Raw genomic sequence first — 15,680 nt, 5'->3', positions numbered from 1 at the left:
GCTTTGCAGATGGACTTTTGCCATTTTTTCCCTCTCTCTTACATATTTTATTGTTATCTCCTTGCCCATTTACCACATTTTTATGTGTTTTTAGCCGTGTCCTTCCTTTTTTTTGTTCAGACACTTTTGGTCACCTGGAAAGTCTTCTCTCTGCAAATACTTAAGATAATTGTAAAACACTTTTACAGTTGCTGTAGGCCAAAGACCTGCTCTGTTCTGATTGCCTGCTGTCTGGTGTTAAGTACTTACATCATCTCGTGTGCTTCAGCTGTTTGTCCATATGGATTTGCTCCGACTTGAAAAGCTGACGGGTGGTGAAGGAAGGGAGAGGCGGGATCCCTGCAGGGAGTGCTCCTGGAGCCATATGTCGGTATTCCTGGGTATCTGGTGCCCTCTGGAGACTGTGGCTGCCCACGACATCACGAGTGTCAAGACACCACGCTAATTTATGTCCCTCGTCTGGGCAGGCTCAAGAACAAGATGAGCTGTATTGTTTTTACAGCAGAAGTGGAGGATACTAGAAAAGACAGAGTAAAAGCAAGAACTCTCTAAAAATAATAGCAATTACATTTTTAAAGCTGGTGGAGACTTTAGCTGTGCTTCATGTTTGTGTCTTGTGTATAATCAAAATTGAGTACACAAGATTAAATGTAGATGTTTGAAAATAGTATGGGGATTTTAAAGTGTTGAGTTAGGAAGGGAGATTAAATATTTATATTAATTCACTTAGCTGGTCTGAGAGGCCAGTCAGTCTAATGGGAAAATACAGAAGTTTCTTAGCAAATCTGGAGCTGGATTCAGGAATTTTTTACAGGCTTAGTAAGGAAGCTGGCTTTTTTGTCACTTTCTTCTTACCCAAAATTGCTCTTGGTACCTTTTTAATGCTTAATGAGGGGTATAAGAAATGGTGTCCTGATGCAGGGAAAGTGTTTGGCGTGGTTGGGGACCTCCTTTTATTTTTATAAAGTAAACCACCTGGAACAGAGATGAACTTACAAAATGCTCCTTTACTATTCCTTTCCTTTGGGAAAAAGCTGCAAAATTATAATTTATTTTAGCTCTTAATTGCTCTTGAAACAAACCTTCCTGCATAGTGAGAATACAGGAGTTTAATATTTTTCCCCAACTGCAGTGGAGAGCACTGGATGATGTGAGGAGGCAAAAAATCTCAGTTATGTTTGTGTGCAGCTATTGGCAGAGTTACAGTTAAGGCCCACCAAAATGGGCTTCTGTATTGTTGTTTGTTCGTGACTGTATGGATGGATTTAACACAGGTGTCATGAGAGCCTTAGTCCAGCCAGCTCAGAGTCCACATCATTTACACTGAAATAAGATTTTACCTGAGCTGTGTCTCCTGCTATGGCTCAGCTGAGGAGGGAGTGCACAGTGCATCTTGAGATCCACTCAGGGCCCAGCAGTGCCAGAGGTGGGAGCAGGAATTGAACTCCAGGCTGGTGACAGGAGAGATACTTGCCTAACTCCTTCATGTCCTCATGTTGTTCAGAGGAGTTTAGACTTGAAGTAATAGTAGTTTGATATTAAATAAGTGCAACTTATGTTCTTGTGCTTAATTCTTAGTGCCTTTTCCTGGAAAAGTTCTGCAGTTCTCAAATATAGTACTTATCTTTAAGGTTGGCTTTTTGATTTTAACAGTGTGGTGATTTTGTACCTTTAAAGTTTATAGCCAGAGATTGCCTCTGGTACTGCTAAGCTATGTGAAATGATTAAACAAGCTCAGTAAGGAATAATACTGCTGTGCATCTTGCTGGTGGGATTTGTGGTCTCTGAGAAACAGGAACATGTGTATCACTTAATCTCTCTTCCTTGCTTTTCTTTCCTTTCCAAGAAGCTGATACAGTTGTCTCACTGCAGGCAGCGTTCTGTGATTGCCTTGGTTTGCAGTGATGATGGGTTTGTGGAGAACTACAGCTCTCAGCTCCTGTTTTCTGAATATGACTGGGATGAGTTGGGTGTTTCCAGTTGGGCAGCTTGTCCTTCTGTGGGGTTTGTGCAGTTGTTAAATACATTGGGTGGTGTGCAGCATTCATTTTCTTGTTTTTACAGCAGGAAGGTGAAATGGAAGGTGAGGCAGTCGACGCTATTGTGGAGGAATCAGAAACTTTCATTAAGGGAAAAGAGAGGAAAACCTATCAAAGACGCCGTGAAGGTGGGCAGGAGGATGATGCTTGTCATATACCACCAAACCAAGCAGATGGAAGTGAAGTGGTGCAGGATGTCAGCAGTGGAGTGCAGATGGTGATGATGGATCAGCTGGATCCAACTCTTCTTCAAATGAAAACCGAAGTAATGGAAGGTGCAGTGCCTCAAGAAACTGAGGCTACTGTGGATGACACACAGATCATAACACTTCAGGTTGTTAATATGGAAGAGCAGCCTATAAACCTTGGTGAGCTTCAGCTGGTCCAAGTACCTGTTCCAGTGACTGTACCTGTTGCCACCACGTCTGTGGAAGAACTGCAGGGAGCTTATGAAAATGAGGTTTCCAAAGGAGGCCTGCAGGAGGGGGAGCCCATGATCTGTCACACCCTCCCTTTGCCAGAAGGCTTCCAAGTTGTGAAAGTGGGTGCAAACGGTGAGGTGGAGACACTGGAACAAGGTGAACTTCAGCCACAGGAAGATCCCAATTGGCAAAAAGATCCAGACTATCAGCCACCAGCCAAAAAAACGAAGAAAAACAAAAAGAGTAAGCTTCGCTACACTGAGGAAGGCAAAGATGTGGATGTCTCTGTATATGACTTTGAAGAGGAGCAGCAGGAGGGTTTGTTGTCCGAGGTTAATGCAGAAAAGGTGGTGGGCAATATGAAGCCACCAAAACCAACAAAAATTAAAAAGAAAGGTAAGTTCCCCATCTGCAAATGGATTTTGAAAATGCTTTTGTTGTGGTGATTGCAGTGTGACTGAGGCAAATGAATATGTGCAAGTAGGAGGAGAGCCGGCATGCCCAATGCTGCTTGCTCACAATGTAACAGTGCTTGACTACAGTGTTTCTTGGGCACACCTCCCTTCTCCTCTCTATAGGCTGACAGGGAGATCATTTTCCACAAGTGTGATACTGTGGCATTAATATTGTCATACAAGTATGATTGAAAAGATTGTTCTCTTTGCTGTACTACGCATGTAACAGTTTGTGTGCATGTTTTACATCAGGAGCCAATGGTATAATTAATTCTGTGGGCTTTTTCGTAACCAATTGCTGGGTAAGGTAGATGGTGCAAAATACAGTAATAAGTATGTTTGATTTTTGTTAAAACTGTAAGTTAGGGAACACTTTTTAGAGTGCAGAAGGAACATTAAGTGCTGGCATATCAGTGAAAATTAAATCCAAACGAGCCGCAGGCAATGCAGTTGAATTGACTGGTGCATGGTGGTTCCTTGCAGTAGTTACACCCCCAAGAATCTTTCCTCTTACACAGTAGACCACACTACTGCCAAAGACTAAAGATGATTTCCTCTGTGACCAGGTGTAAAGAAGACATTCCAGTGCGAGCTGTGCAGTTACACTTGTCCGCGTCGTTCCAACCTGGACCGCCACATGAAAAGCCACACCGATGAAAGACCACACAAGTGCCATCTCTGTGGCAGGGCTTTCCGGACAGTCACATTGCTGAGGAACCACCTCAACACTCACACAGGTACTCTTGGTTTTACATGCATTGTGTTTTAGGGTCTGCTCTGCCATCAGAACAAGTTGAAGGTAGACCCTTCTTGTTTTCCTACTTTCTCTTCTGGAACAAGCTAAAAAAGAGGAAATGGTGTAGTTGTTTTCTGCCTGGCCAGAGCTTATCCTGTTCACAGGTACAAAATTGATCCTGGGCTCGATCTCAAGTTACCTGAAGTTACAGAAATGTTCTCTTTGCCTTGAGCATTAGCACTCATGTTTTCAGCTTGTTGTGCCTTACTGCCAAAAACAAGAGCGTAATTCATAATCCCTCATTTTCTCTGCTTAATGAATTTACGCCTAACTAGCTGGTTTCTAATGTGTAAGCAACCAAGTGGTACAAAAATAAAGGAGTCTATTTGCTCACTGAAAGAATATTAATTCTCTAAGATCTTAAATCTATTAGTTATTTATACAAAAGCTCTGACTTCTGTGCATGCTGTTGCTCTAATTTAATCTTTCAGAACATGAAAGCAGTCTTGATAATTCACTTCAAAAACAAAAAAAATATCCACAGCCAGTGCTGCCCCATATTTTCTTTAGCCACTAAATCTGTGTCACTGTCTTCCTGTCCTGCTGCACACCATTAGGTACTCGCCCTCACAAGTGCCCAGACTGCGACATGGCCTTTGTGACCAGCGGAGAGTTGGTTCGGCATCGCCGCTACAAACACACCCACGAGAAACCATTCAAATGTTCCATGTGTGACTATGCCAGTGTGGAGGTATGGGGCTAGTTACAGTGCTGACTGCTTCCTTGTGCACTTCAAAGCTTGTTCACCATCTGTTACAAACTCTGTTCTTAGGCATTTCCTCTTTGGCCATTTGGTTGAAAGGCTCTGGGAAAAAGAAATTATAAATCAGGGCTGCTCTTGGAAGCAAATGGTGGGATTTCCTCAGTAAATCAGAAAGCAGTCTGAGATCACTTACAGAAATTCTAGGTGATACCAATTTCCTCTTTGGAGACAATAGTTGTTACAGTTTCTTAAATGATTTGTCCTTTAAGCTGATTGCAGGAATTGTAGTGTGCTTCGTGTTGAAGGAGACAGACATTTCCTGCTGCAGTGGGATGTCCTTTCAGTCCACAGTGCTCTCCCATTTTAGAAACATGCATTCTGCACATCATCTGTTTATGCCATGAAGGTGTCTGCAGCTAAAACTAATGAGCCTTTGTCTCAGTATTGGTGAAAAGCAGCTTTGCTAATGTTAGATGATAGCTTAATTTGCCTGAGCAGATTAGACATTCTTGAATGCCTTCCCTCCATGCAGTATTGTTAGATATTTTATAGGACAACTTTTATACTGTGAAAGGAAATTTGAGCCAGATGATGAGCTACATAATTTTTTAAAAAATGGGATGTCTGCAGTGGAAGAAGGCTACAGTGGGAGAGCTTGTGTAGGGGCTTCAGGGTTTTTTTTTTTCAGCCCACGCTATGCCTGCAGTGCTGTCACTTCAGGTCCTGTGGTTTGAGTGCTGAATAAGTTATGTTGCAGAGGTTTTCAGAGTATAAATTAGGAAAGAATAACCACATTGGTCCTTATGAGGTCATGCTGCTTTTTGTAGGCATAAGTTGGTGATTAAGCAGCATGATCAGGCTGGAGTAGAAAATGCCATACTGTTGGTGTTCTTGCTTTGAGCTGGGTTTGTACCTTCGAAATAAAAGTAGGAGAAAAGAATTAAGCTTCCCCACACCACTTCACTGTGTCTCTCCAGGATATTTTAAAATTTTAGGGTGTCTTCAGATGCTGAAATGGTCAATAACAATAAGGTGAGCACAGAGTCTAAAGGCCTCATTGAGTGTGGGAACAAGCATCAGGCAAGACTGGGAGTGAGACTGGGAGGTGAGGTAGAGTGGGCAGGGGCAAGTGGCTGTGTACAGTGGGAAAATGGCACTCAAATGTGCTTGTTTGGTTTTGTGCCTAAGTAAATATAAACTGCCTTAAACTCTTGACTTGTTTCTTGTGGTTTTGGCCTGCTCATCTGTGCTAACTTCAGTCTTGCCTTTGGCTTGCAGGTTAGCAAATTGAAACGCCACATCCGCTCGCACACCGGGGAGCGCCCGTTCCAGTGCAGCCTGTGCAGCTATGCCAGCAGAGACACCTACAAACTGAAGAGGCACATGAGGACCCACTCCGGTACTGATGCCATGTTCTCCCAGTCAGGGTGCTGAGGCTAGAGTCTGCTGGCACACAGCAAACAAATATTATTGTGTAGTTTAATATAAGACCTTTATAAAGTGTGTAGGTGAAGAGAATGCACCACATTTTGTAAGCACTTGTAAATTTAAAACCAGGTTAAATTACTTCACTGAGAAATTAGCTTGGTGGGTTCTGATTTCTAGTTTGACTGTGAGGTGATAAAATGCAGGCACCTCTAGTATGAACAGAAGAAGTTTCTTCTGTTTGCAGTGTTCCAGCTGAAGAGTAGAGCCATTTGCAGTTTCATGCTTCAGTGCATTTTTAAAAGCATCTCATGCATGTTAGTTCATAAAGATGCTAATTTTTTCTTCAATATAAATAGGGATGATTTTAGCACAGAATGTTACTGCAGTGCCAAATTAATCATATTACTAAAATTGAAGGGGAGAAATATGCCCTTTTATGTATACATGAACATTCAGAACTTCCACCCCAAAAAATCTGATGTCACTTGCTCTCTTCTGGCAGCATGTAGGTCCTGCCTATATTTCTCAGAGTAAGAATAATTTAACTTCCTTAAGGACTGAACTTTAGTTTCTTTGTGGAAAGACACTTACTGGAGCTGTAACTTGCAGAGAAAGATGTTATTGAGCACTTCATAGAATTACGATTTCTGTTGTCTAGCTGCGTATTGCAAGTTTCTGGGAGGTTGTTTGGGGCTTCTTGGTGAGATTTCTTTTTAATAAAAGTACTTGTTCTATTTTTTCCTTTTTTTCCTGAAGGAGAGAAGCCATATGAATGTTACATCTGCCATGCTCGCTTCACTCAGAGCGGTACCATGAAGATGCACATTTTGCAGAAGCACACGGAGAATGTGGCCAAATTCCACTGTCCTCACTGTGATACTGTTATAGCGAGAAAGAGTGACCTGGGTATGTGTCTCCCAAACGTGGCCATTTGCTGAAGATGGTACAAAACTTCCCAGAATCAGAGTTCACATAACCCAGCTGCTGTCTCCTAACCCAATACCCAGTCCGGTAAATGCACAACATGAAGCACAGCTTCACATCTGGGGCTGGTAACACACACCTTTAGCTTACCATAGCTGCTGCAAGTTAGAACAATTTTCAGTTTCTTCTCATTTTTTGAATTTTTTTTTTCCAAGCATACAAGGTAAGTTACTGTTTGCCCATAGCTGCAAGGCATTTATTGAACTTGGACTGAGATTTCAACAGCATAAACACTGGGATCTAAAAAGCAAGATCACTTGGCTTAACCTCCTGCACATTGGAGGCCATTGTTTCATGCAAAGTTTCATCAAGTTATAAGATTTGAATTAGAGCAAGTATTGAACTTTCCAGGATTTGGAGCTGTGTGCTCAAAAAAGCCCTCAGTCCTTGCAGTAGGACATTCCTGATCTAGTGAGCAGTACCCAGTGTGATTCCAGCAGGCAAGCTCTTATGTTCTAGAAGGTGACAAACAATATCGTGCCCAGAGCAGCTGAGGGAAAGGAAGGAGCCACGATTTGGCAGAACTTTCTGTCTTTAAACAGAATTACCACCCAAGTAATGGGAAAGCAGGCTCCATTCCAGTAAAGGCAAGTGCTACAGTGAGAGGCAGTTTGAGAGGAAGGCAGTCAGTTGATGTCAGGAGCAAACAAGCTGATTTACAACAGAGGAAAACTGATGTTAGCTATGAAGAATTTTTCTTCTAATAATGCTTTAATCTACCCTAAGCTACGTCGTGCAGCTGTGGTATGCTCTTAGTTGGAGGATTTTAAGGAAGTGACTAAAACCTTTTGGGGATTATCTGCTGGTATCCCTGTTGCCTTCTAGTCCTGTCACTCTGACTTCTAATCCTGCAGAAAATCCTGTTTCCCCCACTGAATTACCTGGCTTCTGGCTGTATCCAGGCAATTCAAGTTAGTCTTAAACATAACAGTCCACAAGACACTTTAGTTTGACAGTCACATGTCATCAAATTCAAGTATCCTGAATCAGCATAGATTGCAACTAATAACCAAATCTGGAATCCTGTGGAAAATTTTAATGGAGTTTTTCTGGAAGCTCTTTGTGTCTAGAAATTATTCTAGTTGGTTTGACTTGCGAGTCCTTCAGGTGTTTAGTTGAATCCTAAATTCTACTGTTTTGGCTGAGTTTGGGAGGATCGCTGAAGGACTGTGGGCTCATCTTTCATGCTTGGAAAGCCATGGTGGTGAAAGCTTTTGTTTCTTTTTCCTGTAGGTGTCCACTTGCGGAAGCAGCATTCCTACATTGAGCAGGGCAAGAAGTGTCGCTACTGTGACGCTGTGTTCCACGAGAGGTATGCCCTCATCCAGCATCAAAAGTCCCACAAGAACGAGAAGCGCTTCAAGTGTGACCAGTGTGATTATGCCTGCAGACAGGTAAGCTGGGGGCACTGGCACCTCTTAAGAGTGTTAGGACAGGAGGTGAAAGTACAGGATGGAAATCTTAGCTTTTAGGTTTGACCAGCTGTCAAGATCAAATTAGCTCTCTAAATTTTTGAAGGGTGTAAAGGAGAGTACAAGTGGCCTTTTCTTGGTGTGATTCTGTCCTGTAGAGAAGAACCTTGTAATTCATAACCTTGATGTACCCCTTGATTAAGGAATAAGAGTCCATATAGTATGGGAATAGCTAGGACTGAATATGCTGTCAATCAAGATGTTCTTGCATTGCTATGGAATAATTATTTTCCTGCTATTAACCATAAAATTTTGGCCGAGTTTTAGCTGAAAATTCACTTTTCTGTATGTATTTACATGAGTTTCCGTTTTTCCTGTCCGTGCCAGGAGCGGCACATGGTCATGCACAAACGGACCCATACTGGAGAAAAGCCTTATGCCTGCAGCCATTGTGATAAAACCTTCCGCCAGAAGCAGCTCCTCGACATGCACTTCAAGAGATACCACGATCCCAACTTTGTCCCTGCTGCCTTTGTCTGCTCCAAGTGTGGCAAAACATTCACTCGCAGGGTAAAGGAATATGCTTGGAGGGGTGGAATGAGGCTTTTGTAGCCAAGGGGAGGGAAATTTACCCAAAAGGAAAGAGGGGTGAGGTACAGGGTAAAATACGAATCTTTGAATAGAGCCCTTGTCTTTGAGAGGGAAAGAGAGGAGAGAGAATTGAGAATTGGTACTGATGAATATTAGTGTTCACATCATGAGCAATGATGGAAATGCATTGGAAATGCAACTCCATTCATGAAGTTAATGAATGTACCCATTTCCCCTAAAGAATCTCTCTTTAAAGAGCAAAAGATAAAGTTACCAGAAACGCATTTGAAAATACAGAGCCAGAATGTCTGATCTTGAATTCAATGCATGTTTTAACTTTTCTTGTGTTTTTGATCTTTCACTGAGCAGAACACAATGGCCAGACATGCTGATAACTGCTCTGGCCTAGATGGTGGGGAAGGAGAGAATGGAGGAGAGACAAAGAAAGGCAAACGTGGCCGAAAGAGAAAGATGCGTTCTAAGAAAGAAGATTCTTCTGATAGTGGTAAGAACAGCTCAGTGCCTTCTCAGAGTTACAGGTCTGTGATTCACTGTGTGTTAGCTGCTGGTTTGCCAGTTCTGCAGGTTTCTTCTGGCACTTGAAAGAGTCTTGTCTGGTTGGCAAACACAACATGATGATGCATGGCCAAGTACAGAGGGATGTACTGTCTGTGAGGGATAATATAGAGCCTGCTGTCCCAGGCCTGTTCCAAGACAGTAGTTTAAAAAACACTTTCTGACACCCCTTGTGTCATTCCTGCCCTATCTGTGTGGGAAACTCTCTGGTAATTTTTTTCAGAGTCCCAAAAGAGGCTGTGTGGTTCTGCAGTGCATTGCTATGAAGTGTTACTTGATCATTCTTCACCATTACTGGGTGGCATGTCCAGACAACTCCACCTCTGAATAGTTTGGCTACTTCTGTGGAGAAAGGCTGGCAACATCCAAGGGAGTGGTGGAGATTTAATACTGTATGTGAAGGAAAAACTCAGTCCTATTCTTGTCTCCTGGTAGAGGAAAAACTTCATCATGTCTTCAACAGGAAGAGCCAAGTAGAGTCTCAAGACCAACCAGTTCAAAGATGATTTTGCAAAAGGAATGTTGCTGATTAGTCTTTTATCTGGAGTGCTTCATGTAGTTAATCAAGGGGTGTAGGTTGGGAGAACAGGAATATTTCTGGCTAGACAATGCATATCTGAAAATCTCACACGGCACACAGGTTTTAGGATGAGTATGATCAAATGATTTGCAAACCTTGATTCAAAAACTATAGAACTTGATACTTAAATTCATAAGGGTGTCAGAAAAAAATGTATTAGGTGAATGAAGCACATTTAACACAATGTAGCACATGCAATTGTGCATTTAAAACATGAAAAGGTAATGGAGGCAGGGTAAAATAACTGATGGAAGGTAATTCAATATGTGGCATTCTGGACTATTGCCTTCTTGGTATCTGATTTGAAATCTTCCTGGGAGTTCAGCCTGTTCTGAAAACTCACATTTTATTTAGTTGGTTTGGTCTGAGTTTAAAACAGTTTTTTGTAGGGGAAGCTCGTCCAAAGTCAGGCTTTGTAATGAGCTTTGTGATGATATGCAGTGAATGATGCCAGGCTCTGTGCTGGGGGAATCCCTTCAGCCTCAGTGGAAGTGGCAAGTGTGGGTTGACCTCAGAAGTCATTTGATAGATATGAAGAATTGACCAGTGAGAGCTGAGTAGCTGTAAGAAAGATGTGCTAATCACCTGCTTGAGGAAATGCATTATTCACTGTTGTGTTTATTTGGATTTCTGCAGTTTCATGAGGTTTGGCAACTACTAAATACCTAAAAATTATGAGCAAAGTTGGGATGAAATAGACGTATTTTTGTTAATGGGAGGGGTGGGCTAAAGACCAAACAGTGACAATTTTGTCTCCTGGCTGCCCAACATTAGACAGAATGTTAATTGATGGACATTGAGTTGAGGGGAGAATGTCAAGAACCTGTAAAAAGGTGGGACCTAAGAAATCCAGTAAATAAATTCCTCATGGTGGGGAACCCTTGAGTGATTGTAAAATCATGCAGCTTGTACATGCCCCAGTGTGGGTTGGAGTTTTTCCCTTAAGTCAGATAAAAGGAAGTATCCTTGTGGCCCGTGTATTCTTGAGTGAAGCCACTCCTGTAGTGAACAGCCTTACAAATTTAAGGATGGTTATTTTGCTGTCCATACAATATTATTCTCTTTGACATCTCTCACTGCTTTTTTGTGTTTTCACATTCTGAACATGTCGATGGTCCACATCTATTAGGCTTAAGGAGTGTTGTGAAAAATAAGTGTAGGGCTTGAGGGGTAGGAGACTGGCTCTTGGATGCCTGTTGGGGTTCTCCTGTTTCACAGAGATCCTGGAATGGCTGCTACAGCAATTTACATGGGATCTACCTCTTTATCCTCTTGCCCCTCTATTTTCCCCACACTTCTTCTTGAAATCACCTCATCCCCTCCCCTAAATATCCTGCAGATAGTCCTTTGTGATCCAAAATGGCCTTCCTCCTGCATCCCATTATGTCCCAGCCAGAAATTCCCCAACATCCAGTAGTACCAAAGGTGATCTCAAGAGCTGCTTCCTGTGACTCATTGGGATGGGTTTCACACCTAGTGGCTCTCCTGAGGGTGTCCTGGACAAGAAGTTTGTTCCTCAAAAGCCATGAATTTGGGCTCCCACCTTCCACTGTGCAATGCTGTGCTTCTGTATTGTGCAGGTGGGACTTGGATGGACTGTTGGACCCTCTGAAGGGCTTGGGAGTAGCCCAGCCATGTGTTATTTGGTCTCGCTTGTGCTGTTGTCTCTGAGCTCCTTTGTGCATGTGCAGAGTAGCTTTTACCACATAATCGAACATAATTTAATTACCTTTTGCTTTCTGAAGGACAGCTTGTTCCCTCTAAGTGAGGGTAACAGATTAACAGTCTGTGGCAACACCTTCTGAACAAAGGCCTCACTTGCCTTCTTTCTCAGCAGAGCTGACTCCTTCAAATCCATCCCTTTTGGATGGGATCTGATGGTGCTTCTCTGTAGATAGATGTGTTTTATTCTTGTTTAAACTGAAGATTTATCTGACATCCTTTCTTACAGAGGAAAATGCTGAACCAGATTTGGATGATAATGAAGATGAGGAGGAGACAGCAGTAGAAATTGAGGCTGAGCCAGAAGTTGAGCAAGAGGCTCCTGCACCACCTCCTGGTAAGAAAAGAAGAGGAAGACCACCGGGCAAAGCTGCTGCGCAACCAAAACAATCCCAGCGTAAGTCACTAATTGAAGCTCACTTTACCCTGCTTGCTTGAGCACCTTTTCCTTGGATTTGGACAGTCTTGTAGATGTGATCCCTGCAAATGAGATTATTTTAAAAGTAGGAAATGTACTTGTCTCTACATTGCTAAGAACTCACCTTGAAATTTGTTGCAAGGGTTTCCTGGTCGTGAGGGAACATGGCCACTTCAGGCCATGGTAAAAAAGAAAGGCCATTATGTTTGTTTAGTATTGTTTCATTTCATAGTTGTGCAAACTGCTCACTTCTTTTTGTACCAGTTATGGTGTCTCTGCCGACTTACAGTCCTTGGGAAATCAGCTGGCAGTAAAACATCATGGTGTTCTTACCTGCCTGGCTTTTGCAGGTATTGCCAGAAACGTACTTGCTTCAGGCCATTAGTTCTGAGCAAGGACCAGTGCAGGTGTTGTTTCAGCTCCACAGGGATGTGGTTAAGAATAGAGATTGTAACTGTGCAAAGTCGAAGTAAGTACATTTTAGGCTCAGAGTAGGACAGGAAATTAGTTCCTTTAAGGAGGTGGTGGCTTCCTCAGTGGCTTGGCTGTCTGCTCAGTGATACAAGTGTAGCCTGTTTTCTCTCTGAGGTTATTCTGTGGAAACATTTAATACTGAATTTGTCATCACTAATTTCCTCTTAAACTTAAGTTTTGTCTTAGGCCCATATGTTGATATGGGGTTTGGTTTTGTTCATTATTCTGCGAAATCTATTGTTTGAAAAATGGTTTAATATGAAAATGTGCACTGGAACTTGTACTGGGGGCCTGTCTTCATAAAGAGGCAAGAAAATAGATACTTGGTGCTTGATGGTGGGTTGAATTGCTCCCCACTGATGTGGCAGTGCTTACTGTGGGCCTCACCTTCCTTTGCCTTGGAATAGTCTTACCAAAGACCTGCTAGAGGCATGGCTGGCTCTGCAAACAGTAAAATAATCTGTTTCTCCCCCCTCCTCCTTTGTCTTTGCCCTTCCAGCTGCAGCAATCATTCAGGTTGAAGACCAGAACACTGGTGAAATTGAAAACATTATAGTTGAAGTGAAGAAAGAACCTGATGCAGAAACAGCAGAGGAAGAGGAGGAAGCTCAGCCTGCTGTAGTGGAAGCTCCCAATGGAGACCTCACCCCTGAGATGATTCTCAGCATGATGGACCGGTGATGGAGGAAGACCACGTTGGCTGACTGAACTGGCCTGGGCTGTGTTTAAGCGGCTCAAATCTATTTTTTTCCTTTAATCTTTTTTCTTGGCTTTGGGAAGTGCATCATTTTAGACCATTTTACCAAACATACTGGGAATAAAACGATGTTAGAATGTGATTTAACTAGAACTTGCTGTTTTATGTTAGCATTACAGGATCATGGAACATTAGGAAATATTTTGGAGTCCTTGAGGGTTTCCTCTGAGATGCTTGATTTAGTTTTGCTCTGAACTGCATTGTAAAGCTGGTCCAAGGGCCGTGTTTACATGCACCAAGTTTTAATATACAAAAGTGGAAGCCTTGAGTAGAGTATGTGGAAAACCACTCCGGACTTGCCCTTCCAGTTCCCAGAGTCCTTGAGCCTCTTCTCTCAGTAGTGTTTTTAACTGTAAATGCAGACTTGGGAGGGTTCTAGACTTTTGAAATTTTTTTTTTTGGTTGTTTTTTTTGTTTTTTGTTTTTGCTTTCTCCCACTGAGTAGCTCCGGTTCTCCAAGTCGGCTGCACATGGTAGTTTTGGCATGCTCCAACTGGTTTCTGTCCTTAATATGCTTTGCTTTCTGCAAAGCATTTCTGTAATGGTCAAGCTTGTAAATAACTTTTTTTTTTTACATTTTAATCTTTTTCCATTAATTAAGAGGTATGCAAAAATGCAGTTTAAAGAAACCCCAGTATTCTAATTCCTTTCAAACTAAGTGACAAGAGAATTGATAGAGTGTAAATGTTGGAAAAGCTGTTGATAAGGTAGAGAAAATATGTACCCAGACTATTGCTTGCAGAACAAGAGAAACCCACAGTGAAATCTGGTTTTGAAGCACAAAAAATTGTATTTTATAGAATCTTAGACTGGCTTGGGTTAGAAGGCACTTTTATAGACCATCTAGTTCTACCCCCCTGCCACAGGCAGGGACACTTTTCACTAGACCAGCTTTCTCCAAGCTCTGTCCAACCTGGCCTTGAACACTTACAGGGATGGGGCAGTAAGTTCCTCTGGACAACCTGTTCCAGGGCCTCGCCACCCTCACAGGGAGGAATTTCTTCCTAATAGCCCATCTAACCCTGCCCTCTGTCAGTTTAAAGCCATTCCCTGTTGTCCTGTCTCTCCATTCCCTTGCCAAAAGTCCCTCTCCAGCACTCTTGTAGGATCCCGGCAAGGTTGTGTAAGGCCACAGTTAGGTCATCCCAAAACCTCTTCTCCAGGCTGAATAACTCCAGCTCTCTCAGTCTTTCCTCATAGGAATGGTGCTCCATCCCTCAAATCATGTTTGTGGCCTCCTCTGGACTCGCTCCGACAGTTCGATGTCCTCCTTGTCCCAGGGACCCCAGAGCTGGATGCAGCGCTGCAGGTGGGGTCTCACCTGAGCGGGGCAGAGGGGCACAATTCCCCCTCCCTGCTGCCCACAGGGCTCTGTATGCAGCCCAGCACACATGGCTGGGCCATGTCCAGTCTCTCCCACCAGCTCCCCCAAGTCCTTCTCCCCAGGGCTGCTCTGGATCTGTTCATTCCCAACCTGGATTGATCCCAAGGGTTGCCCCAACCCAGGTGCGCTGCCTTGCACTGGGTCTTGTTAAGCCTCATGAGATTCCCAAGGGCCACTTCTTGAGCTTGTCCAGGTCCCTCTGGATGGCCCTGTCCTTCAGGTGTGTCACTGCACCCTAAGCTTGGTGTTAGCAAACCTGCTGAGGGTGTGCTCCATCCCTTCATCTATGCCATTAACGGTGGTAGTAAATAACACTGGTCCCAGTATGGAGCCCTGAGGGGCACCAGTCACTGCTGTCCATCCAGAGTCTAAGCTGTTGACCACTGCCCTCTGGATGTGACCATCCAACCAATTTGAAACATATAATTAACCTTTTTGAGTTGTAATTTCACAAATACATTTTCTTTGCTCTATCTTGTAGTTGTATTTTGTGTTTATGAATCCTATGTTAAGACAAAAGTGGTGATTTATGAGTGGGTCACTGCAGCCCTCAACCTGGGCCAGGAAATTTTATTAATAGGTCAGTAATTCTACAATTTTTGAATCTCTGATAAAGACAAAAAAAGGAATAATGTGAAATACAAATGATGCCTGTATATGAAAATGTCACATGTTAAAATATGTAAGCTTTTTATAGAGCCTCAGTCTTGCTGATTTCAAACAAATTTTTCTTCTATGTATCGCTTTTAAGAGAGCTATCAGTTTAGCTATCAGACTCTAGGTTGATGCATTTTTGTACTTAGCTGTACTGTGTGATATTTTTCATTATTTTAGGAAGCCAACATGGGAAAAAAAATACTGTTATAAAATATGTAATGGGGTTTGAAAGCTGGGAAGGAGAATATACTGCTGTACAGCTAATAAATAATAACGGATTAA

The 15,680-nt window shown here is 42.7% G+C and overlaps 1 protein-coding gene across 5 annotated transcripts in view; it reads left to right on the top strand.

Annotated features, from left to right (window-relative positions):
• CTCF (CCCTC-binding factor) overlaps nt 1-15,680 on the top strand; it is a 31,294-nt gene extending 15,614 nt beyond the window's left edge. For 4 of the 5 annotated variants that reach the window (XM_041400499.1, XM_041400500.1, XM_041400503.1 and 1 more), the window contains 10 exons: nt 2,065-2,857; nt 3,483-3,653; nt 4,270-4,403; nt 5,694-5,814; nt 6,600-6,749; nt 8,061-8,221; nt 8,627-8,809; nt 9,200-9,335; nt 11,938-12,105; nt 13,100-15,680. In XM_041400499.1, the coding sequence (XP_041256433.1) occupies nt 2,065-2,857; nt 3,483-3,653; nt 4,270-4,403; nt 5,694-5,814; nt 6,600-6,749; nt 8,061-8,221; nt 8,627-8,809; nt 9,200-9,335; nt 11,938-12,105; nt 13,100-13,281 (2,199 nt within the window). In that variant the 3' untranslated portion in view covers nt 13,282-15,680. The remainder of the gene's footprint in view (nt 1-2,064; nt 2,858-3,482; nt 3,654-4,269; nt 4,404-5,693; nt 5,815-6,599; nt 6,750-8,060; nt 8,222-8,626; nt 8,810-9,199; nt 9,336-11,937; nt 12,106-13,099) is intronic. The other variant, XM_041400501.1, reaches the window with a different exon arrangement.

Source organism: Onychostruthus taczanowskii, unplaced genomic scaffold, assembly GCF_017590055.1.
Source record: "Onychostruthus taczanowskii isolate IOZ18803 unplaced genomic scaffold, ASM1759005v1 scaffold18, whole genome shotgun sequence".
NCBI classification, from domain to species: Eukaryota; Metazoa; Chordata; class Aves; order Passeriformes; family Passeridae; genus Onychostruthus; species Onychostruthus taczanowskii.
This window is presented reverse-complemented; position numbering and strand designations above follow the sequence as displayed.